This window comes from Syngnathus scovelli, chromosome 13 (assembly GCF_024217435.2).
Source record: "Syngnathus scovelli strain Florida chromosome 13, RoL_Ssco_1.2, whole genome shotgun sequence".
Lineage (NCBI taxonomy): Eukaryota > Metazoa > Chordata > Actinopteri > Syngnathiformes > Syngnathidae > Syngnathus > Syngnathus scovelli.
In genome coordinates, this window is record NC_090859.1 from 7,992,989 (window position 1) to 8,017,233 (window position 24,245).

At 39.1% G+C, this 24,245-nt stretch overlaps 4 protein-coding genes across 17 annotated transcripts in view; 1 reads left to right on the top strand and 3 right to left on the bottom strand.

Moving 5' to 3' along the window:
- Positions 1 to 10,550, bottom strand: part of LOC125979734 (glutamate receptor ionotropic, NMDA 1) — a 27,531-nt gene extending 16,981 nt beyond the window's left edge. For 7 of the 11 annotated variants that reach the window (XM_049738268.2, XM_049738262.2, XM_049738259.2 and 4 more), the window contains exons 1-6: positions 10,270 to 10,550; positions 6,884 to 7,018; positions 5,866 to 6,042; positions 1,597 to 1,659; positions 743 to 840; positions 65 to 186 (exon numbers count right to left, since the gene is read on the bottom strand). In XM_049738268.2, coding sequence (XP_049594225.1) covers positions 65 to 186; positions 743 to 840; positions 1,597 to 1,659; positions 5,866 to 6,042; positions 6,884 to 7,018; positions 10,270 to 10,518 — 844 coding nt within the window. In that variant the 5' untranslated portion in view covers positions 10,519 to 10,550. The remainder of the gene's footprint in view (positions 1 to 64; positions 187 to 742; positions 841 to 1,596; positions 1,660 to 5,865; positions 6,043 to 6,883; positions 7,019 to 10,269) is intronic. The other 4 variants (XM_049738269.2, XM_049738265.2, XM_049738264.2 and 1 more) reach the window with 1 other exon arrangement.
- Positions 10,538 to 20,027, bottom strand: zgc:92275 (cholesterol 7-desaturase nvd). Of its 4 annotated transcripts, none has more exons than XR_007485402.2 (8): positions 19,487 to 20,027; positions 18,221 to 18,409; positions 17,806 to 17,984; positions 17,357 to 17,482; positions 17,036 to 17,155; positions 16,680 to 16,856; positions 10,796 to 10,971; positions 10,538 to 10,685 (listed from the first exon to the last, which is right to left on the bottom strand). XR_007485402.2 is itself a non-coding variant. In XM_049738299.2 (8 exons), exons 1-8 carry the CDS (start codon positions 19,852 to 19,854, stop codon positions 16,353 to 16,355), a joined length of 1,245 nt encoding a protein of 414 aa, XP_049594256.1. In that variant the 5' UTR covers positions 19,855 to 19,975; the 3' UTR covers positions 16,159 to 16,352. The 4 variants fall into 4 exon arrangements, 3 of the variants coding, with proteins under 3 accessions (XP_049594255.1, XP_049594256.1, XP_049594254.1); XM_049738299.2 differs by lacking the exons at positions 10,538 to 10,685; positions 10,796 to 10,971 and adding an exon at positions 16,159 to 16,514 and having other exon boundaries at positions 19,487 to 19,732; positions 19,809 to 19,975; XM_049738298.2 differs by lacking the exon at positions 10,538 to 10,685 and having other exon boundaries at positions 10,784 to 10,971.
- A 417-nt stretch (positions 20,028 to 20,444) lies between these two features.
- On the bottom strand, positions 20,445 to 22,169 carry surf2 (surfeit 2). Its single transcript, XM_049738300.2, has 6 exons — positions 21,857 to 22,169; positions 21,570 to 21,721; positions 21,336 to 21,439; positions 21,045 to 21,233; positions 20,844 to 20,974; positions 20,445 to 20,551 (listed from the first exon to the last, which is right to left on the bottom strand). Exons 1-6 carry the CDS (start codon positions 21,929 to 21,931, stop codon positions 20,459 to 20,461), a joined length of 744 nt encoding a protein of 247 aa, XP_049594257.1. The 5' UTR covers positions 21,932 to 22,169; the 3' UTR covers positions 20,445 to 20,458.
- A 439-nt stretch (positions 22,170 to 22,608) lies between these two features.
- bbln (bublin coiled coil protein) lies at positions 22,609 to 23,702 on the top strand. The gene is made up of 2 exons (XM_049738301.2): positions 22,609 to 22,752; positions 23,163 to 23,702. The coding sequence occupies exons 1-2, from the start codon at positions 22,674 to 22,676 to the stop codon at positions 23,390 to 23,392; spliced, it is 309 nt and encodes a 102-aa protein (XP_049594258.1). The 5' UTR covers positions 22,609 to 22,673; the 3' UTR covers positions 23,393 to 23,702.
- The last annotated feature ends 543 nt before the right edge of the window (positions 23,703 to 24,245 follow it).

The following is a 24,245-nucleotide window of genomic DNA, read 5'->3' on the forward strand; positions in this document are numbered from 1 at the left end:
CTTTGAGTTACGTCTGGGTTAACTGGTGTGTTCGCCACAGGTCTCTGCTGACTGATGAACGTACCGTCTGGCGCCTCACTCAGCGCTTTACCCGACATCTCCCGCTCGCCCACCAGCCACACGTAGCCTGAGCCAGTCATGTTGAGGAAGCGGGCAGCCTTGTATACAGCGGCGGCGTCTTCCTCACTGGCACGACGTGACGGGGACATCAAGGTTAAAAAAGACGTTGAGGTGGGAGAGTAATGATAAAGAAAGATCCAGTAGAAGGAATTCATGAAGACAGAAAGAAAGAACTTGCAATTACAGTACAGGTAATGAAAGAAGTATTTGAGAACAGGTGGACTGTTAGCATAAAAAAAGTTAAGAACTAAAATGCTTTAAGAAGTATTCCTACACTACCAAGAATTTGTTTGCAAAACCTCAAAATTCTTCTGAAAATTTTGATAAAGAAGTACTTCATGTTCCTTACGGGGGATGTGGGGTGTAAATGTTGAAAAACTTTTGTTGGTGTGTTGGGGGGGGTGGCGTAGTGCCCCGGTGCCCCCCCTCTAGCTCCGCCAGTGTTACATGCTAATTGTGTCTTTACAATAAACACAGTAATACTGATTTAGAACGTGGCAAAGTGAGTAGTAGTAGCATATTAGCAACATGAAAGGTGATTTTTTTAAAGTGTGAACATACGGAAGAGTGTTTTCTTATTCACTTTACTCTATTAACAGAGGTGCAATGAAGCAAAACTCACCTGGCGGAAAGGATGATGACTCGGGCCTCCAGTTCTTTGGCTTCCAGCAGCAGGGCTGTTAAGTTTGTCTCCTGGCTGAACTGGAGGACTTTCTCTGCCTGTGATCGGAGCATAAGAAAGGTCAAGCCAGCTACTTCCCATTCCTTGGACAGCGTGATGCCTCTTTACCTGCTTGGTTCAATTTTGGCCCATTATATTTTGTAAACGGGAGGCAAAAAAAAAAAAAAAAAAATAGCGATCCAGTGGGTGTACCGTCTGAATATAAAAAAATTAAAAGCTTGAAGGGGGAAAAAACTTTTGCATTTGGTTTTACATGCAAACTGAGGATCATCAAGGCTCCAAAAAAGGACGTGCATGTGTTAGGTAGGGGGGAAGAAAAAGGTCAATGCAACCAATAACTAAAAACGGGTGAAGGTGAGAGGGTCATTTTGCCTCAAGAACCAAAAAAAAATAGCTGCTGAAAAGTAAGGAGGAAGTAGCATCCGGGAGACGGGTTGCTCCCACACCACCGGTTCTCCACAAAGAAAAAAGACTTGCAAACTCTTTTCGCGTGAAAGTGAGAGTTCAGAGGACATGCATCCCATTTTTTAGGAATTCAAAATGAAAATGATAAAAGCCAGGGCGCTGCTCACGGTTCTTTTTTTTTTCTTGCTGAAAACATTTGTCATAGCAAAACCATTCTTCATTGAAACGACATGGGAATTTCTCAAATTAAAAATTAAAGAAAACACGTGCTACCAAGGGGGGTGGAGGGCATTTCTGGGTCGGCTGGTGACCGGTTCGGGCTGGATTTTCTAGTTGCTACGTTCGGAAAGTTGGTGGGCGGCGTGCATTGACCATGCAAATATGTATACCTTAGGTCCTCGCTTGTTGTCATAGGACAGTTGGTCGAGGTTTTCATAGTTCCTTTTTTTATTCTGATGAGTAATGTGCACAGAGAAAATATGCAGACACAGAAAAATATTATAAACAGTTGAAAATGGAGGGCAGCAAAGCATTCCAACAAATCTCCACTTGTGCTTCAAATTGGGATCTTTAATTGTGAGGCTTGCAAAGACATCAAGACAGCTAAGACAGCAGCAGCAGTCATACAAATCAGACTTACAACGTACAAATATGCAGCAAGTAATATAGCCGTGGTTAATTAATTATTTCATTCGTTAATAAGTTGCAACGGATATTAAGTGACTATAAAATTAATAGAAACTCGCACCAGCTAAAAACATCAATCCAGTACGAGAAGGACTATTGACATAATAGTCTTTTTTGAATTAAGAATTATACAGTCGACGCCGGCTTCTCACGGGGATAGCGACCACGCTGACCCACAAATATCAAAAGTCAGTGTTCTGATGCCCATTATATATTTCATGGAAAAAAAATCATTAAAAAAAAAAAATATATATATATATATTGTGGGAGGGAATAAACAGGGTAAACTCCAACAAGTCTTTTCCGTGTGATAAGCAAACAAACAAACAAACAAACAAACAAACAAACAAACAAACAAACAAACAAACAAACAAACAAACAAACAAACAATAAATAAATAAATAAATAAATAAATAAATAAATAAATACATAAATAAATAAATAAATAAATAAATAAATAAATACATCTTAAATGAAGTCTTTGTGGGAGTCCTCTGTACAACCGTATTTCCGTATCCCCAAGGGATTTATTTCTTTAACTGAGCTTGCTGGAAGAGTCATATATTAGGGAAGATGCCTTTATTTGTATGAGCCAATTAGTCGACGAGTAGATTTAATTGTATTGATGTTTCGCGCTTGAAATCAACTAATTGCTTATCACAGCTTTTAACTACAACACTCTAGAGAACTGTGAATTGCCTGACCAACAGGGCGACACGTTCTTTATTCATCTGTGCGGGTTTGACAGTATGAATAGAAGTTATGTGTGGATGAGAGTGGCAGTTAGCCCACTAGCTATTATGACCACTGTCTTGGAATATTAGGACTAGTGTCACTACTGGACACTGGTGGCAAGGAATAAACTTCTATTTACCAAAATTATTATTTATCTGATCTGGCCCGATTTTTATCACGAAAAAGCCAAAATGAATTGTGACTCCCACTTGGCGGGTTGGCGGCTGTTAATTTTGAAACCTGAAACATAAAATCATCTTTATTTTGGAGCCAAATCATTTACAACATGTTATACGAAGAGTCTGCACTTCACCCTTGAGACTGTTAGAGGAAATCAATAAGGTGGCTCATTTGTTAACTTTATTGTCTGCGTGTGATAAATAGTATCCATGAATTGGGGAAATTAAATGTTAGTCTCTGGGTTTTTTCCGAGTGTTAATAAAGTGCTTATGTCATTAATCAAATGTAGCGCAAATAAAATGCCTACACATAATACACACCTGTTTTAATTCCAGCTTTCAAAAAAAACAAAAAAAATAATCCACAATCTTATGCACCCATCACTCCATCCAGAATTATTAACACGACATAAGACCAAGATGCACTGCTCAAGTGACGCTGACATTTATGGACTTCCTTCAACAATCCTTCAATCAAACTGATGATGATAAAAGCAGAAGAGCAACAACACAATCTTTTACTCGCGTGTTGTGGGCTTACATCAACTAGCAATGCCAGCAAAATGGTTTCCCAGTGGGCAGCCACCTAATCAGTGTCACATTCTGATATGCATTACTGCTTATGTGCTGTTTACCCACCGTGTGAAGTGCGAGCACAGCAGAACATCCTTGGCCTGAAACAATTGGGGCTATACACGTTCAGTCTGCCTTTTGCTAGTCGTTGGATCTCTTCCACTCGGAGTTTAGCACGACCTTCCCAGTCTACATGAAATAGATACAAACTGACTCATATAGAACTTTATAGTCATCATTATCAGTTTTAGACAGCTCTTTTCTGTCTTTTGTGACGTTTTTGCTGTGTCCCGTCCCCTCTCAAACCTGTCCAGCTGTATTTTCCAGTAAATTTCCATCATGATATAACCACCGCAGAGGCCATATTAAACGCCCAAGTTCTAAATTTAAAAACTCTTGTGGTGACCCCAATATGCCTCAAAGTAAATTTAATATGAAAATTTCACATACGGGATTTTCTACTTCACTGCAGCTGTTGAACTACATTTTTGGACCGTCTCTTAAAATAACTTAAATGAGCAAACAAATCTGTAGGTTTGTAGCGTGCTTGAGTTCAGTTAAAAAAAAAAAAGAAATGTGTGAAACTCAAGTAGAAACCAATAAAATTGCATAGCTTACTCTTAAATCAGATGTTAAAGCTAAATTATTGAATATTTTCCTTCTCAGGGGATGCTGCAATTTTAAAGCATTTTAAATAATTTAAAAACAGAATTTGAATCATAGTTGAGTGTTGAAGCATTTATCTCAAAGCACGTCTTGCCACTTCGCAATATTCTGGTGCTATTCCACACGAGAAGAAATTGTGTTGGTCTTTTTTTTTTCCCCTGAGAGTTTTTTTTCTGAGTGCTCTATTTTTGCATCCACGTCCAGACATTCATAATTAATGTTGCGTTAGTCACTTTTGCTTTCTGACTAAATCCAAAATGTCCGGACCTTCTTTGCTGGTGGTGTGAGTGATCCCCCAGTGACTAAATGACCTCGCTCATGGCTCGCTAAAAATAGTGTCAATTTTCTGCATCGGTGCAACTCAACTATGTGATTAACCACAATATTCCTCTTTTAATTAGAGCATGATGAGATGTGGTGGTCCAACTCAGTATAATTACATTCATAAAACACTCAAAGTGTAAATAAAATTGTTCTTGTGGATTTTTGTTGTTGTTGTAGTAACTTACTATAACTTAGAATGGACTGATTAAAAATCAAGCATAATATCAGATTTAGGGAAAGCAAGTGCAACATTAATGTCTCACTGATGTATTTTTAGTCTTATTTGAAACACAGTTCCCAGGGAAATATGATTTAAATTAAGTTTATATGCACTGACAATGTGGGGGAATTATTATTATTATTATTAATTTTCTATGTTCATCATAGTGTTGGGAAAGTTATGACCAGAATTATTATATTATATATCTATTTCTCATCATTTGAAGGTAGGTAGTTTTATTTCATAATTACAGTCTCTGAATTATAGCGTGATAAGATGACAGTCACAGTTAAGAGAGCAGAAAAAGCATACTCAATATTTTCCCATTTCCGATGGGGCCTGCCACTTCATTTTAGGATGGAGAATAAAGAACGACTTCCTGGGTTCTCATCAAAATGTCTTTCAGACACACAATTTTCCTGAGTTACTGCTAGTGGATTTTAAATGTCAGTAGCATCATTTAAAGTGCAGAGTAGCCAATCTAGTGTGATGAAAATCCAAAGTGTTTAAGAAGCTCTGTGTTAATCAGTGCTGATCCAGGTCACTTATTTCAACAGCTTTCACAGCCTTCCTGTGAATTGCCTCAAGCCGGAACATCATATTGGCCATGTCTTCGCCTTCTGATTTAATTAAACCTCTGAATCGGGACTCATTTCACTCTGATACACAATTACAGTCAAGAGGCCTAGAGAGGCACAATGAGAGTGTAAAGAAAAAAGATACCCTTGGGTAATTTCAGCTTATTAAATAGATGAGAAAGATGCTCTTCTTCACTTCCTCTACCACCCTTTTGCATCATTGCAGGTCATATGAGATTTGCCTCATGGAAGATCAGCATTTCAGTGACCCATTTCCACAGCTCAGAGGCATACAAAAATGCATGCATCAGCGCTACATAAAAATCATCCAGTGCGCTACAATAAATACAAACATCTAAGGGGAAAATTACCCTGACCACGACCTCCTCCAAAAGACTCCATGACTTCCATCAATGATGGTTTGCAAAGCCTCACATCAAAGTCCACTATTTGGCTCCCAATGTTGATAGACATGGGATAATTTCGGACTATGGCGAAAAGCAACGTGAAGATGAGCAAATAAACGCACAAACTTTTGTCAAAGGTAGACCACATTAGACGCTGTTGATGTCTCTTGAATGTTAGCAAATGTTTACACAATGGTGAGAAAGAGATGTGGCCACGTAACAGAGAGGGAAACAGTTTGGGAGGTGAGAGGTAGGGGGGCAAATTTGCCTCGGAGACAGAGCATCTCACCTTGGTTTCTCTCTCCTCCAGCAGCGTCTCCAGCCTCTTCTGAGCAGCTCGGCCCTCGTGGTCATCGCTCACAATCAGGATAATATGGTTCCAGTTGAACTCACGCATCAGGTCAAACCACACGTGCGCTTGGTGCGAGTAGGGTGGGACGGTCCGCAGAAAGGACAGATGGATACTCTGGGATAAACGAGATTTTACTTCAAATGTCATGGTTTGCACGTGTAATCAAATGTGAGGAACATGTAAATCGTTTACTTTGTAGGGAACCATTTAAAAATTAAAATGCACACAAATTAAAAACAGAAAAAAAAAAAAAATCCCAGTAATTTTTTTTTTCTTTCAAATTTGCCCCAAGTTCACTATAAGGAACATCTAATAAATATCCTAAAGATATGTAAAATTAGTTTTTTGTTTTGCGGACCTCCTGAGATAGAAAAGGAGAAAAGTGTAGCTCTGGGACTGATTCACCATGAACGGACTAGAATTCAAATGAAGCATTTGGGCTCTGGGCTGTTATTGTTCAGACCACATTGTCTCAAGTTAAATATTTTTGTACTCAAGAAGGAGAACAGTGTTCCAACAAAGCAGCCAAATTGTCCCCTGTATGACCAGCGTTTTGCCCGATTAGTAGCCCGCTAGCCTCTTTTAAAAATAGCTCACCAGTGATGTCACATTATCATTTCTTAGGCATGTTGTCGAGTTAAAAAAGAAAAACTTAAAAATAAATCCAAGTGTCAAAGCACAAATTGATGTGTTCTCTTTAAAAATTAATTGTTGATGGTTGGCGCTTCATAAAATCCTAATTCAGGTCAAAGACATTATTGATGGCCTTCTTTCAATTTCATGCTGGGAACATACTCAATCATCCGCCCTCTAATGGACAGTGATGGGCCATTTAATCTTGGAAGCTTGTGAAGTCCTCCCAGGGGACTTTCTGACTTCACGTAGTCTCTGTCCTTTCTCTTTCTTCATTCCACTCAGCCTGAATCTTATTCACATTATTTCCCAAAGCACATACCTTGTCTGAGTAAATGGACATGCGAGTGGTGAGCCCCACCACGGGGATGCGATAGAAGCCTGCAGTGTAGGAGACTGGTGTCGGAGTCAGGTGGTCATTGGATTGGGGTGGGTGGCTCACCAGGATGGCGTAGACCTGTAAGGGCAAAATCCTTTGCATTGAGACTCCAAAACAAAGTTTCTTAGAATATTTACATTGTTTATGTATCTAACAGGCCAGACATGAGAGACAAAAGTAGTGAATTCACTTCTGCAATGTACAACTCCAGCGAGACGTTCGGTGGTCTTAAGATGTTCAGCTTGACTGGACTGATGAAAGAAATCTTGGCAGCCAAAGGCATCTATGGTTTAGGGTGCAAATGAAGTACTTGACTTGACATTCTTGACTACGGTACATCACTAAGTGCACCCGGAAGATTAAATATTAATTTAGTGATAAACTGGGACTGAACTGACATTTTGCAGAAACCTTAGAGATGCATTTATCTTGTCAGCACACACGCCTATGTCACAAATTGAATGCATTATGTGCCTCCATTCCACACACACACAACACTTTGAGCTTGCTTCTGCTCTTAATTAACTACAAACTTTATACTCAAAAACACATTTAAACAGATCCGTGAGCAATGTCATAAAAATGCTTTACAGTATTTTCGTGTTTTGACATCGTTTCAGTGTGATCATAAAAATCCTGCTTAATTCTGATGAGGCCACATACCGACACATTAATGTCCACATAATGTGTATTTATTTTCCCTTGGGTTAAATCCACTTAAATTCTAAATCTCTGTAGGCATATAAAAGTAAATACAACAACCAGACATTAAAAACACTGCAGCGCAATGATGCAGATATAAGACAAAGCCAACTGGCGATACAAATTTTACCATTATCAAATGATTACTTGTTGACGTTGTGCTTAACCTCGCTGAATTTACTTCACATCGATTATTAAAAAAAATCTTGTAGAAAGTCTATGCATATTGATTGCTCCACTGGCACTATCAGAGAAAAAAAAACAGAAATAACCTTTTATTTTTTGGGCTAACAGACCTATATTAATGGAGGCGGCATGTGTGCAGCCGTGGATTATTGGACGCAAGCCGTCCGTATGTTTGGGTCAAAAATGAGATTTACCATCCAAGGAATGCTCGCAGGCATCTCCTCCTCCATCTGCCACAGACTTTCCCTCTCAGTGACCGTAATCACCCGCAAGCCAAAATTCAGAGGATTAAAACTTTCATTGACTCTGCCTGAATTAGGCCATGCGTGTGCATAGACGTTAATGATTTTTAAATTATTGTTGTTGCAAGAGCACACAATTTGCATTTGGATTGCGTGCTATGAGTGAGCATGTGCTACAAGACTAGTGACTGCATTATTCTCCAAGCCTCTGTAGATTTGAGTCATTGCATCATGCAGAGAACTGGAGACATTCTAGAGTGGCACACAAGCACGTGGGCGTTTTTATTCTAATTAATAATTATTATTACATGAAGCCTAATAATATTAAATGTGAGAGGAGGAAGAGTGACTTCATGCCTCAACATGCTGTGATGTAAGGTTTTTAAAAGCCATGTTGCGTATTACATGAGCATATGGTTGGAGTGTTGTACAACTCTCCAAGGTGCATTGTGCTTACCATGCATTACTTATGGATTGTGGTCAATTGGCTCAAGCTGTATCACACTTTTAAAGACCATTGTACCGCAGAAAAACATATTGCATTTAATACCTCATTTAAAAGTAGGGATGGGCGAGTATCGATATCCAGTATTGATATTGGTGCTGATATCAGCCTTATTTCAGGGTATTGAACTCACGACAGTAACCGATAACTGCCCTCTTGAGGCAGTTTTATGTCATTAATTTCATGCAATATTAAGGAAAAATGCTGCACTGGAATATATAGGGCTTTAAAATTATTGATCAAATATAGGGGTGGGATTTTATGTATCAAAAGTACTAGTGGTATCGGTACGTGGTATCGGCATCGGTAGCTACTCAAGAATTGAGTACTTATCCTGGTATCGACCTGAAAAAAAGGGGTATCGAACGTCCCTTTTAAAAAGAAGACTACATGTTACAGCATTGAATATGAAACGGATTGTCGCGTGAGCTGCCCTTGAATGTAATATCTACTACAACTATCTTGAGCAGTTATCATACAGGGCATGCATCACCTATCAGGCTGCCTTTAATAGTCAAAAGCATTTTTCCCATTTTCACTCTTCGCTGGATTTCATTGCATCTCACTAGATCTGCAGCTGTCTGTTCTGAAATGTAAAGCAGCCCCTTCATCCTCCGCAAGGATGTTGTGTGTGTGTGTGTGGTCGGGGGGGGGGGGTTCGTTATGTTGGACTAAAAAAAATGAAATGATTTGTGGTCTGGATTATATTTTGGATACATGTCAAATTCACCAAACCGTGCTTCTCATGAAATGCTTTCGTTGGTGTTTTTTGTCCTGTTTTTTTCAGTGCATCTGGGAAAAATTCCAACCTGAATGGATAGTTTAACGGTTCACCACGGAAAGCTTAAGAAGTGGGAGTATAATCAGCATTCATGCAGAGGTGCAATCTACATTTAACCTTTATGAGGCAAAATACCTTTACATTTATATTTGTGTGCTTTAGATTCACCCTAAAATTTAATATTAATATTATGACATTCATTATGTTGCTTTTCATATGGCCATAAAATTCTGTCGTACTTATTTTGCATTATCATCATTTTTCATAACCAATAAATTGAGATGGATGTGTGGTTTTAATTACTGAGTTTTGATAGTGAGAGACAGCCAGATAACGTCATGAACATAAACTATATAGTGAGAGCTCACAAAAATTGCTTGTGCTGTTAACTAAATAGTTCATTGCAAAGTTTTTATATAAAATTGAAAATTGAGCCCAACTAAAATCTGTTGGCAGTTCAAATCTGGGCTTTCCGGTGGGTAGTTTGCTCTTCCTTGTCATTTCCTCCCACAATGAAAAAAAAAAAAATGTTAGGTTCATTGACACCTGTAAAATGTCCTAAGGTGTGAATATGAGGGTATATATAGTCTGTCTATATGTATCAGATGGAATACTTGCCAGCCCCATCTCACCTGAGACCCTATAGTGGGATTATAAATGGTATAATAAACATGGGATGGGTGGATGACCCTGTATGAGGTCTATATGTAGAGTTCAGAAAATGGTGATGTAACCATGGCAACTGAGTAGAAAAAGACTTGAACGGCGAACAGAAAAGGAAATGTTTATGATCCCTACCTAACTTTTCATTTAAATAACTTGCTTCCCAACCCCTCTCAGCATAATTGAAATGCTTTTAGAGTTGACTTGAAAAATACAGCAAAGTAAGCTAAATTAGGCAGCCTTTACATACCTGACTGGAGATGAGGTCCTCGCACACGGACAGAGCCATCTGGATGGCATTGGGTTTATGCGTGACGGAGATGGCCGTGAGCTTAAATTTGTCCCGTCCGTAGACTTGGTTAGCTTGGGTCACCGCATCTTTGAAGATCTGCTCGTACCTCTTCTGGCTGAGGACGGCTCCGATGTTAACAATTTTGGGTTCGCAGCCGGCCCGCGCGCACGAGCACCAGACTAGCACGGCCAACAGAAGGAGCCGCATGGTTTGCGCCAGCAGCACCGTCAAACACAAGCCCCCAGCCCGTGCACTTCTCTCCCCGGTGCAGGCGGCTCGGCTCAAGCAGCTCCTGGACGGCAGCGCGACTCTGACAGTCGGGTTGCAAGCACGAAGCGTGTGGGCGGTGATTGTGGAGCGATGGAGGGAGGGTGCTGGCCAAAAAAAAAAAAAAAGCAGTGACAATTAAGCTGTGAATTTATCGGCAATGCGGAGGACTGAGCACGATCATCTTAGAAGCAAGCGACGGAGTAACATCTTGCACCTTTCTCCGGTGAAAAATGTCTTCGGCCACGTGATCCGCAGTGTCTCGTGAGGAGTGCGCAGCGTTCGGCGTTGTCGGTGGGGGATGATCACGCCGAAGTTCCCTTGCAGGTCGCTTCGGGGCTAAGGGGCTGCTGTCCTTGGTTCTGACAGCTGTGCACACGCGCTTTGGTATTCCTGCGCGCACCCGACATACACGACCCACAATTTTCTTCTTTTATTTATTTATTTATTTATTTATTTATTTATTTATTTATTTATTTATTTATTTATTTATTTATTTATTTCGTGCATCCCCGAACAAAATAAATGTCACAAAGAAACTACATACAGTGGTCCATTGATTTACAATATGTATAAACAGGCTTCCACTTCAATTTACTGTTATTTCAAATCATTATCCACCATCAAGGCTGGACTGGTCATGTGGCTTACAGGGCAGATGCCCGATGGGCTTGCCAGTGTTGTCCTGCACAATGTTGCAAGTCAATGCTGTTCCCGAACCAGCTAAAAATGAGGACAAACCTCCGACTCTCTCTCAGAATGGAAGTGACAAGCAGTACAGGATGTTGTCAGAAACTCTAATATTATACATTCACCAATACATACAATGATAGTATTAACATAAAAGTACCCTGCCAACTCTGAGAATCAGATTTTACTGTCTTGCTCCCTGAATAAAATGGAGCTGAAAGTAGACGGGCCATTAATCAGCTTGCAAGTCACTCACATCTATTTTCCATCTGTCACACACTTACTGTCCCACGCAACTTGTGTTCCTTATCTTGGGTGACAGAAGACAGGACGTGATAGTGTGTGAGCTCTGATTCAAGTAGATGTGAGGAGCATTTTCTCTGCTAGATACAAGAGCTGAATCAACTTCACGGTTACCTTGGAAACAAGAATCTCTCTCCCTCTCTCACACGCTCACAAAACGGAACTAGTCACAAGCTCGTTGTGTGAACAAATCAAACACAAATTTGTTCTTTTACTCAAATTAACACTCAAATTAAAATGTTAACCCGCAGCGATTGAGCTTTCGGTCATGATGGGTTTATTTCAGGCAGATTATTATTATCAACAAATGCTGCCACTTGAAAAGGTGTTTGAAAACGGGGCCAGTAGAAGAATCATCAAAGAGTGTGCTGAATTATAAATCAGTCAACACACTGGTGTCGCGGGGAGCCGATGCATTAATAACGAGGATGAACAAATCACCATTCATCGTCGGTGAGCTGGGAGATAACTGGCTTCAATTTGTCTCAAGTTGTCTCTGGTGACAATTTTGTTAGGTTTTATTTCTACATGTATTGCTCCTGGTATTTGTTAATATCATCATTGCCTTGATGTGACTGCTGCAGATCTTTTCGGACTTCTTGTTAAATGACGGAGAGAATCCTTCCACCTACTCTCACATCACTAAGATGGGACAAACCCGCTCCTGCAGTCATTACATAAGTTTCCAACGAATTTTGAAAAGGCTCCCGCACTCAGTGAGACTGAGGCATAGGATAAACGCAAGATGCCAAGCAAGCAGAACTCGTCATCGGCTCAAAGAGCGAAGTGCACAGACAAACAAAAGCAATTCCACAGAGGCGCGCGTACACTGACACATTCTTGAGTTCACACATTGAGCTGTCAAGCTACACAAAAGCAAACATTGACAACATGAGGACGAGGATCGTTGGGCTTTTTATTTTTGGGATATTATTTATGCTAACAATTGTGTTATGATGCCGTTGCAGCACATTGTTTATCATGATTTTATTTGATTGATATACTTTAAAACTCATTTACCAGTATAATAAGGTATTAAATTCATTGTTTTCAGGATTTGGAATTTCTAATCATAGTACAGTTAAACAGTGTTGAAGTTGCAGTAATCCAGTGGTGCAATGAAGAAAATGTTAAGCTATGATCACAAGTAAAATAATTTAAAAAAATGGATTTTTCTAACCACAGCACTTGTTTGTGCGCCAATGTTATCATCAACCCTAGTGCTACAATATAGTGCTGAGTTAACACAACATGTCTGGTATGGGGCATCAATATCAGAGAGTATAAAAATAGACAATGTGGGTTACCATGGCAACAGCAGGCAAACTGCTCTTCTTATCACAGGCCGCTATAGAAATTATTTTAAAGTTCAAGTTCAAGTTTCCTCGTATTTTCTAACTTACCTATTGTGTTTATTTGTTTTGTGCATTAATCAAGACATGAAATATATATAAATATATATATGCTTTCAACTGTCAACTACATAATATGCTTTCGAAGGTCCTTTAATTTTGTATTTAACTAAATTCTTAATGTCTGAAATTAAATTCTTGCAACATACATGTTAAAAGTTTAACACTAAGCTCCCCATTTAACCACATCAAAGCGTTTTGGGTGCTTTCAGCTTGTGTGTAATTTACGCATGTGCTCCTCATACCTGTACACAATGCGTTGTTCATGTTTCTCTAATGTGAACACAACCCAACGATGTCATTATGGTTGGATGACTGTGACATGCAACCCGTGTTATCTGATTGAGAGAAAGGGAGGAGGCGGGGGGCAAAGCAGGCTTTCTTCCTGTCAGCACTTTGACATTAAGTTGATGCGGTATTTGAAATGAATGCTTCAGTGAGTCAATGTCAAACTAAGGCCTGTCTTTGTGATGTGTTTCTTATGTTATGTCCCGCATAAATCATAGATGTGTGAACCGAGTCAGTACTTACCCTCTCCCAATGCTGAGCTGAAGTATTCAGTACTCATGCACAACACACAATCGCTGTTAGATTTTAAGTTACTGCTACATTTGCTAGAAAAAATAGTAGGGGTTGAATTGCAGATCAATATGGATCAATAACTGTGTCAAATTAGAGAGGCCTGTTAGCTCGGAGGCAGAGGGACATTGTGTGAATGTTTGTCTGTCTCTGAGAAAGAACTGAAACAACCGCTTCTTTCAACTTTGTTCAGTCATCCAACCAGTTATTGATATTCACTCGTCAAAAGTATGACCTTGCCCCTCAGAATAAACCATAGTCTTGGTGTGTGTGTGTGTGTGTGTGTGTGTGTGTGTGTGTGTGTGTGTGTGTATACATACATACACCCTATTTTGTTTGTGCCACAAAAGGAGATCAAGGTGATTTTGCTGCTATTAATATGTTGCACACACAAAGTCCATTCAAGCTTCTAATGACAATGACCCATAAAGAAAAACTATCTAGTCATGTACATGGCTCCACAAAAACTGAAACAAAGCAAAGTACATGACATCAAATCTAAAGAAGGAAAATGGATTTGATTTTGCAGTTATTGGAATGATTATAAACTTTTTATATCCATACATCTGAACACATTTCTGTTATATTTGAAATGTGCATGTCTTTATCAGCTGCCGGTTGCTTAAATCTGTGAAGCATTTAGTCCAAAATATGTTTAAAATATTCATTGACTCACTTACAGGTGATGCCAATTTTAGATCTTTACAAGAACTAGTAAATATTCAGCAACCAGAGTACATATTCCAATCCGATAAAATTACACAACCACATAATATAAAAAGTATAGAGGAGACAAGTGATCACCGAGCGCATGTTTTAAAAGACTTGGATTATTTATTATTCTACTTCTCCTATAGGCCTACCGAGGTACTGCAGTGGTCTGTGGACAGAAAGAGCACTGCAGTGAGCCAGTGTGTTTTTTGGCTCAGAGCATGGTTGCAGCCCAGGAAGGTGTCACAGAGCTTTGCGTGCCTGTCAAACAGATCGCTGCAGATGGGACTCTCGTGCCAATTTGTGTGGCAACACAAACTCCTGACACATCACTACAGTGAGGATAATTCCTGTTGGCCAAGTCTTAGTGTAGTGGAACAGATGTCCTTTGGTCATCCCATCTGGCATAGTTTGTCACCCGCTTTGCTTTTCCTCTCAACAGCTGTCCTGATGTTGGAGCATAACTTAACTCTAACTTCTGTTTTTTTTTAGTCTTTGCATTTTAAAGTTTCCTCTCAGTAAAGCTTTTCAACAGCACAAGCACTCAGTATAGATTAGTGACAATTTTGCAAAAGTGCTCCATCATATCCAGCAAATGGCACTGCGTTGAAAAAGCATATTACATGATTGGCATATGCAATTTTTCCGTTGGGATTTAGGAAACAAGCATGGCTCACAAAGTCTTTAGGAGACAAGCATGGCCCACAAATTCTGCTAGCAGCTGTGTATGCGGTATGTAAGGACAGTTTATTGCACAGTTGTGCTGCTGTGGTGATTTAATACCGAGGGCCAATTTAATGAACAGACTATTTCTCAATGGACAATTGTGAGCATAATGTGATTTTTGCTGCAGTAGTTTTGGAAGTAGTCTATACTTTGGTAAACGTTAGCTAGATAGGGGTTAGAAGTGCAGGGTGGTTTATATTGGAGGACAAAAACATGTGTGGTAAACAAAGAGGAACTTTCCAGCAAAATTAATAAAGCTCTGTCATGACGTTTAGATATTGTTATAATAATAATGCATTGGATTTTATTTTTATTTCTATCTAAGTGGATACTCAAAGCTTTCTGCTTTTAGTAAGAAAAGCAGTGTGCCTGATGAAAATGCCATTTCAGCCCGCGACGGAAGAAAATGGGCTCAGGGCCAAATTAAATTGCCGACCCATGGCATAGCCTCTGATGACACTGACTGCTCCCTTGGCATTGAATCACATTGCATCAGATCAGACTCCGTCAAATTATAATATACAAGTTGTTTACCTTGGTATCGAATCATATTGCATCAAATCAGACTGTACCAAATTATAATTTTTCAATTTGTTGTTGAGTTTGAGAAAAAACATTAACGAGGAATGACTGGAGACTATTCTAAATATTGTTCTGTGTGCTATTATTATTATTATTATTATTATTATTATTATTATTATTATTATTATTATTAATATTATTATTATTATTATTATTATTATTATTATTATCTATTTCTTTTATGAAAATAGAGGTAAAAAAATCTAAATAAGAAAATAATCGCGCGACAGTTTGAGTTTTGTCCAGGTGAGGGCGCTATTTACTTGTCGTACACATACATCCCCCAAAAAATGGTTGCTGTCTATAAATAAATGTATATGATGTTACCTATTGCTAACATATCCACTCTTCAATCTAAAATATTAACACATGGCACACATTTTACAATATACACTTTTGTTCCTCTGGTAGATCTGAATCAGAACTCTCTGGCAAGTACTGTGAGTCTAAAGTCTGTATACATACATGCTTTAAACAGTAAGGTTGAAGCAGTCTTGTATTCCTTTTAGATTTTATTCATCACCTAACACACAGCAATAACACATTATTCATCATTGCATTTGTGTATCTACCAATCTTCTTCAATCCTTCTCATTCCCCAAGTTTTCAGACTTTGTCGGACTAATTATTCTATGTTTAGCAATATAATTAAGTACCTAAAAACTGGAAACGGTGAGTACTATAAGATGATATTTTTATAGTTCTATAGAAAAATAAAGTCAATAAATACACTAATGTTGCTAAACTTGAAAGTAAGCATATATGAAGAGGTCAGAAGTCTAAAGTGTCATGTTGGTATTGGAGCCGAGGACTGTTCTCACTGTAAAACTGACTGAACCAGCGTCTGTGTTTCTTGATGGCCGACTCTTCCTTCACATAGAGAGGCTTAGAGATGTACTTTTTATTATTCCAGATCATCACATCCCGCTCAAACTAGATAAACAGACAAATATCATAACTACTACTGGAATCAGTAATCTTTATAATAAATGTCCCCATTGTACAATCAAAACCATAGCTACAATTCAACTGGGATATGTCTTCAGTCTTTTGTGTGTTGTATGTCAAGACAAAATGATGCATTTAAGTAGACCTTACCTGAATTGATTCTCCTTTCAAGATGAATTTGGGCACCGGGGCTGGAATATTTGACTGATAGAACATTGTATGTGTGACACACTGCAAGAGAGGCTCCACCGGTGTCACACTTTGCATGATCACTCCACTGCCCAAAAAACTATGCTTGAAATGCAGAAACACCACTCCTGGTCCTATCTGAAAAATGTAAAAAAAATAAAAATCAGTGTAGTCATGTATGCATTTCTTTATTAAATCGTGTAGTTGAATTTAAATGTAGAGTTCTATGGGTAGTTAGCGCAGTCTATCAACATAAATGATCAAGCAATCAATTCAATCATGATTGCCAGCATAATATGCTTTAAACTTTTTTGTACCTGTCTAGCAACGATGTGGAGATCCAAAACACGCAAATGGTATCCAAACAAGTATAGGCAATGTTTCACAAGCATCTGAGAACAGTGATTGTTGGGAGCGGACTCTGCTTCCCACTGAGCCTTGAATTTAAACACAAAAAACAATGAAAGTGAAGAAATTACACAATTTTAAAATCTTTTTAAGAGTTTTTAGATGTCTTAACATGTCTCTATGTGATGAAGACACCTAGCACAAAGCCCTCCAGAATTAGTCTTGATTATTCCAAGGCTAACATGGTGCCAGTTAATATGCAAAGTCGAATTTGCCAAAAATATACCTACTTCCCAATCATGTCGCACAAACTCCCAGGCTTTGCTGTATGTGTAGCGTAGATCGACTCCGCTCACAATGCCTGGCTTGTGCAGGTGAGTCAGGTGAGACAGGTCTGCGGCGTTTTCAGGAATCTCCTGCAGTGACACTGGCTGCTAAACGCTGGATTTCATTTTACTTTGGGGGGGGCATGGGTTGTCAAGAATATCTCAGAGGGTTTACAAAACGTGTTTTTATTTATAGTTGTTATTTTAAATAATTCTTCAGAAAACACTGATAAGCAGTGACTGTATACCCTATTATATATCACGGAGGAATATGGAAAAACAATTACTGGGAAAAATTGGGGGGCATGAACCCCCTCATTGAGTTCTGCTAAAACAGCATAACGCAACACAAGGTGATGCTTCATCAAATGTCAAATACGGAGTTGGACAACCCCTAACAAGCACGTACGTACCTGGATGTGAGCGTTAACAAAATGCTCTGTTCTTCCACGATAAACCCACTCGCCCTTGGTAATCTCCTCCTGCTCTGGAATATTGTATTGAGGATCTTCTCCATCACAGTGAAACCAAACAAGGATCTGACCGTTAATTTCACAGCTGGGCCAGATGTTCGTCTTGGCAATGTCTGGCACTTAAAAAACAAAAAGGTTAAAGTTACACACCAAACTGGGAAAAGTCTAAATAGACACAGACGGTTGAACAATTATTTTCTGTACTGCTTGATTGAGAGCTTGTAAATTAATATTTTCCTTTGAATTATAAAAGTCAAAGTCAAAGTCAGCTTTATTGTCAATTTCTTCACATGCCAAAGACACACAAAGAAACCGAAATTTCGTGATCATGCATGTGCAAATTGATTGTCATTACCTTTCTCAGTGTATGGTATCCTTTCACATTTACCATTATCCCCCCGAAACTGCCACCCATGGAATGGGCACTCGATGCAGATTCCCACCACACGTCCTCCCACAGCCAGGTTGGCTCCCAAATGTGGACAGTAGGCGTCTAATACGTAGGCCTTACCATCCTCACCTCGAAACACGACCAACTTAACACCTATAAGAAGCAATTTCAGCACAATGAGTACATGTTAGGTCACCTCTATCTTTGTTTAAATGACTGCTGTGAAAATAGTTTGTTTAAGCAACAAAGAAACTATGTAAACTATTAAACCAGTGCTAAAAATTAAAAGTTTTAGAGCAGCAACATTTCTATTTACAATACATTTCTTTACAATATGTATGTGCCCCCACTAGTCTGTCATTCCGATTAATATTGCGTTTGTGGAATATGAGATAAGAAGCAGTATTCACCCATTTTTATCCCTCACAGGGGGCGGGCATTTTGTAACTTGCTGTCGACTGAAAATAAAACCACACCTGCCAGGCATCATTTTCAGTCGACAGCAAGTACCAAAATGGCTGCCCCGTGACATGGATACAAACAGGTGGAATTTGGCTATGATTAATGGGGTCATGTTTCTTTGACCACATAAGGCCTTCATTACTGTACACACACACATGAAAAGGTGACAATAGGGCAGTGTTAGACACGGATGTCACTAAGCATCCAAATTTCACAACAAACCAAATATGAGTGCTACCATGACTCTTTGATTAAAAGTGTACAGTAGCCTACACAAAGCACCAACTCAAGAAATGTGTTCATTAAGACTTGAATAACACTTTTGAATTTGAATCTTGATTTGCATTCTGAGAGAATAGCGAACTAAAGGCTTGATGCTTATTGTCAGTTTTGCATAATGTTGTCTGACTGGTTGCAAGTGATAAAAATATGTATATATCTTTCTCCATCCATTGTCTTTTTTTAAAGACATAATTACTGTAATTTACTGTAATTATTTATAATTGTTTGAAGCAAAGTACAAATTGCCAATAGCCGCATGTGTTCCGGTATTGTGTTTTATATGGTTTTGTTTATCTTAAGGGTTCTATATCTCTCCGTCTGAACAGTTTTCTTTTAAAGCAATATATTATTATTTTTTTTACTTCCTTTATAGTATATTCAACAGCGCGCTTTGGAACAAACCCCACAAGGAAACTTTGCAAAACTTCTTCGCACTGTTTTAAACTCAAATGTTTTGGGGTAAATTGAATGCAGTTTTATACATACCAACCATGGTAACATCTCGGACATCTCCTCTCCCCAGCATGTGAGAATCCAGAACTCGGTACCAGCCGTTTGGGTATATCGGGGGCAGGTCTCCGGTTTTCCTGCGGCGGCGCACAGCATTGGCGGTGCGCGCCTTGGATCGGCCGTCATCCGCGATGTATCCCACATCCTCCGGTGCCCTGAGCAGCTCCATTGGGCTGCAGAAGAGCTCGTAGGTGGCCACCAACAAGTAGAGGGAAACACACGCTATGACGCACATACCAAGGCGCATTAGAGCACCTCGCAACACCTTTTTGAACCAAATGGAGTGGTCGGTGACCACCTGGGCGCTCGGTGGGTCCTCGGCTTGGATGAAGAAAAGTGCACATAACGCCAGGCCGGCCGGGACGGCTAACATCCTGACATACTGATTCTGATTCATGGTTCGTACTGGCTCTCTGTCGACATAATTTATGTGAGCGCACGCACGCACCAGCAACTGGACAGTCGTGTTTTTTGGGTTTTGTTTTTACACCCGCCCACGGTCTCTTAACACGCCTTAGAAACGTTCAAGGAAATGTAACAATGTTATATTCAAGGTAAAATTATTAAATAAAAACGTGTTATGTGTTGTTTCCTTAAATTTACTGTCATACAGGTAAAGATTTGTTTTACTTTCCAGCATGAACGTCGCCATAGAAATCCACGTTCCTGTGTAACGGACCGACACAGAAAAGACGTCATTTTAGAAGGCAGATTAGCACTTTACAGTAGGTAATATTGTCCACATCGTGGCGCTGTAATTGCGCAATCATGGCTAATAGAATGCATTGAATTGAATTTCAAAGTTAAACCAATGTCGTATAACATCCATTTTATCTATGCGACAAAAAAAAAAAAAAGAAGCTAAATTTAGAGATGCATTGTTGTATAGGAACTGTGTTATTCTATATTGTGCTTAATATAAAGACAACAAAAATGTGCTGCTATAATTTATTTTCCTTTCCTGATTTTCACAGATTTTTTATTACGGCCTTTCCAGTTGTTCTTTTTGAATTTCTTCTGAAAGGCGCCACCACCCTGGACCTGGAAAACATTAGTGATTTTGTGTCATATTAAACACAATCTATGATTTATGGGAACATAGTAGATGAGTCTGCGGTTTATGTGCACCCATTAACAAGTGAACCTTTTTTAAAAATATATGAAAATATGTCTGTGAGTGCATTTCTGCACTTTGAACTGATATCAGTCTGACATTTCTTTTCATTTTTGGTGTATATTGAGAAAAACATTTCCCACACTTGTTGAAATGTGAACAAAATGCATGTTCTGTAATAGTGTGGTCATGCAGATTCAACAGACAAATTCTGCAGACCTTTTTACGTTTCTGTATGGCTAGCGTGTCCACCTCCATCTTGTCATCGTCACTGGTTTGGAAGTCATCCTTATCCTTGCACTCTTCCGCCTCCAAGTTCTCGGCCGGGTTCTTCAAAGAGAACATTGACGCTGTGATAGAAAACGGTGTTAACAGAAGAAAACCCATCAGGTAAATAGACGCAGAATTTGAGGGGCTGACAGGGGTATAGGTCGCTCATGCTGTCTTCGGAGTCGTTATGGTCTTCGTCGTCGCTGGAGGATGGCTCAAATGTGCCGTTGCCATGTTTGGACTTGCTGCCCCGGTGGACGTCTGTGCCCGTCTCCTTCGGCCTTTTCTGCTGAAGTCTAATTGGGACGAACGCGATGCCCTGCTTCACACAGTCTTCATCTTGGGCAGCAGAAACAAACAAGTTTTTTTACGTGTTATATTTATATATATATAGATATTTTTTCCCCCAACACTACAAGTGGAAACCAATTACACGCTTACATTTGGCGAGAGCCTTCTTGAAGCGCTTCCCATTGACGTGCCTTAATACATGGTGTGGCTGTCTATTTAGGTGTCTGAGGGTCAACTTACAGAAGAGCTGATTGCTGCATAAGACAACACAACATGTATCATGACAACTTGATTGAGCAATTGTCATTTCAATGGTGAATCAAGAAATGGCAAATCACTTGTGACTTGATAATCAGAGGTGAGCATGTGTGAGTGTGTCCCTACGGTTGTTTTGAGCTTGCCACTATGTGGGGTTCAAACTGGCTGTAGTTAAACTCTGCTTGGGAGCTCAGCTTCAGATACTTTTTCCCTTTAACGAACTTCTGCAGCTCCTCCAGGTTGCATGGAAACTCATGCCCGTTCAGTGTGCACTTAATCTGAAACAGTATCAAACCATCGACAATTTCATTATTGTTTTACACATTCAGGCATCACACGTTACAGTTGTGACAACACGAGCAGAGCACCTACGACTGCTAGCATCACATTTTTCCCGTGACGTATTCTCCCACCTTTTTGCTGTCAGTCACCTCTAGAAAAGGATGCTTGAGCAGGAATGTGTTCACATCTGCAGGTAAGTCATTCATAGCTGCAAAACATTCGCAAATTTAATTTAGGGATTTCGTCCACACGTGTATGTCTGCGCCCTCTGTGACGTAATAAAAGAGCGACATTGAATATTGACTTTTTGGGTTACCATTTAAAAAAAAGGTTGATATTTTATCTATCAAAACTATACTCATACACAAGACTGTGGTCGCTTTATTATTGTGCAAAATAAAAAACACTGAAGTACTACTCAGATCATTTTCCCATTTTTAGTCAGGTGACAAGTTATTACCAAAGATGTTAACAAAGACTAAACAGACCACTTTGTTCATATTTGGGGAAATGAACGTACGCAGTAATTCACTAGACGTAATTTACAAGCAATTACAAGTAATCTACAATAATTTACTACAAAATACAACAGAACAAATCTAAAAAATGGAATTAATCACTCAAAACCGCAACTTATTTTTGCTTTCATTTTTTTAAATTTTATTTTACATGAGGTAAAATCATCTGTCTTGTTGCACAATCTTTGAAAATAATAAGTCCCGCCCATATACCTCCCAGAATCCCCTTCGTTACTTCGTAAATGAATACACTGTCAAGACACTGTGCTGACGCCGAGTGTACTAATGAGTTAAAGCGTCAAAGCTCATCTAATCTACAACAATCTTATTTGGTCTAATTTTACCTTGCGTTGATGTATTGGAACATCTCGTAGACAAGCAAACGAATAGTTGTACTGGTGCCTCCGTCGAAAAACGGAAGAAAAGCACAATGTCAGGACCAAATGGAGATCCTGACATTTCCATTGACGATGGCATCATCGAGGACGACGACGACTTTAGTAACGAGGGTAAGTCATTTTACGAATTTTTATTTCAAATCACCTCAGGAAAACCCAATGAGTCGTTTTAATGTCACCCTTTTTGTCCTATGATTTGCGTATTTCTTTATTGTAGTGACCCTATTGATTAATTTGTGTGGTTTAGTATAAAGACTCTCCAAAATATGTATTTTTATAATCAACAAAATTTACTACGTGTAGGCATATAATTTCCTAGTTTGACCTCCTTTACTTGTCCCTTTTAAGAATTAAACGTGGCTCTCAAACACAAAATTTTCATCACCCTTGAGCAAATTTTACTATATTGGTCAGATTTGTAAAATACAGCAGATAAAGGCTCGCGAATATACATGTGTGACCTGCTGTTCTCACCCCTCTTGAGCAGGTGTACTTAATGTTATCTAACATTTTTCTTCCAGAGTTTGCAGCAATCAACTCCATGCTGGACCAGATCAACTCGTATCTTGACGGGCTGGAGGAGAAAAACGATGCCCTCAACAGCAAAATGCATGAACTCCTTGAATCCAATCGACAAGCCCGGCTGGAGTTTAGAGCCCAGGTGGAAGATCTGCCACCCGAGGACGATCACCCCTGTTCGCAAGGCACGGATGTAGACCACAACGAAGATACAAGAGAGCCTTGCAACTGAACAGGAACTCGTTAGTGCAATTATCATCAGAAGAATCAAGATACGTTTTGAAGTGGATTTGAAATGTCATAAAAATCCCTAATATAGATACCCCACCCCTAAATGTGACTCTTAGTAACACAGGCCAGCTTCCTGTTTTGCTTGCATTCCCTGTATCTGTAATGCGTGTATATATATGTATATGTGGCAAATTTAAGTAGAAAAGTTCTCTGTTCATACGGTCTAAAAGAAAATATACATCACTGCAAGGAATTGTTGGGCTGTTTTTAATATAAATTAAAATGACATCGGAAAAATACATTTTAGAAAACATCAAGTCTTGATTTCATTTTTGTCAGTAGCTAAATAAAAATGCAGTTGTGAGAAACGAACAAAAAACGCTTTGCTAATCATGTGCTAAGTCACCATGGTGATGTCAAGCTTTGCTACATGTGTGAGCAAAACTTGATGACTCTAAATAACCATAAATGAGGATGAAATGTTTGTGGACAGTTGAGGATGAAGTGATGCATTAGAACCTTCAGAACAGAATAATAATAAAAAAAAAAAAATGAAGCCAAAATTAAACATGTTTGCTTGAAAGAAACTGTTAAACTTTTTTTTTTTCTTCCACCAAATATCAACACATCACTTACAACGTCCACAGGAACGTGTTAGCAAAATGTCTTTAACAAACACTAATGGTCCAACGTGAAAACACACCATGACATTCGAGCAGCCTTGATTTCAAACAATGAAGCGGTCGTCTCTTAGTTTTACAGCAAATGGCATTTCGGTGGCTTTAGCTTGTTTGCGAGAGGCTGGTAAATTGAAAAAAATAAAAAATAAAAAGTCTGTAAATTGTACCGTCCTC

Coding starts and splice junctions, on each gene's coding strand:
- zgc:92275 (XM_049738297.2), bottom strand. CDS start 19,907: ATGAATCAGAATCAGTATGTCAGGATGTTAGCCGTCCCGGCCGGCCTG. Junction 17,985..18,220: donor GATACCATACACTGAGAAAG/GTAATGACAATC, acceptor TTGTTTTTTAAG/TGCCAGACATTGCCAAGACG. Junction 16,857..17,035: donor TCCACATCGTTGCTAGACAG/GTACAAAAAAGT, acceptor TACATTTTTCAG/ATAGGACCAGGAGTGGTGTT.
- surf2 (XM_049738300.2), bottom strand. CDS start 21,931: ATGAATGACTTACCTGCAGATGTGAACACATTCCTGCTCAAGCATCCT. Junction 21,234..21,335: donor CAAGAAGGCTCTCGCCAAAT/GTAAGCGTGTAA, acceptor CTGCTGCCCAAG/ATGAAGACTGTGTGAAGCAG. Junction 20,975..21,044: donor CATGAGCGACCTATACCCCT/GTCAGCCCCTCA, acceptor TTTCTATCACAG/CGTCAATGTTCTCTTTGAAG.
- bbln (XM_049738301.2), top strand. CDS start 22,674: ATGTCAGGACCAAATGGAGATCCTGACATTTCCATTGACGATGGCATC. Junction 22,753..23,162: donor CGACGACTTTAGTAACGAGG/GTAAGTCATTTT, acceptor TTTTTCTTCCAG/AGTTTGCAGCAATCAACTCC.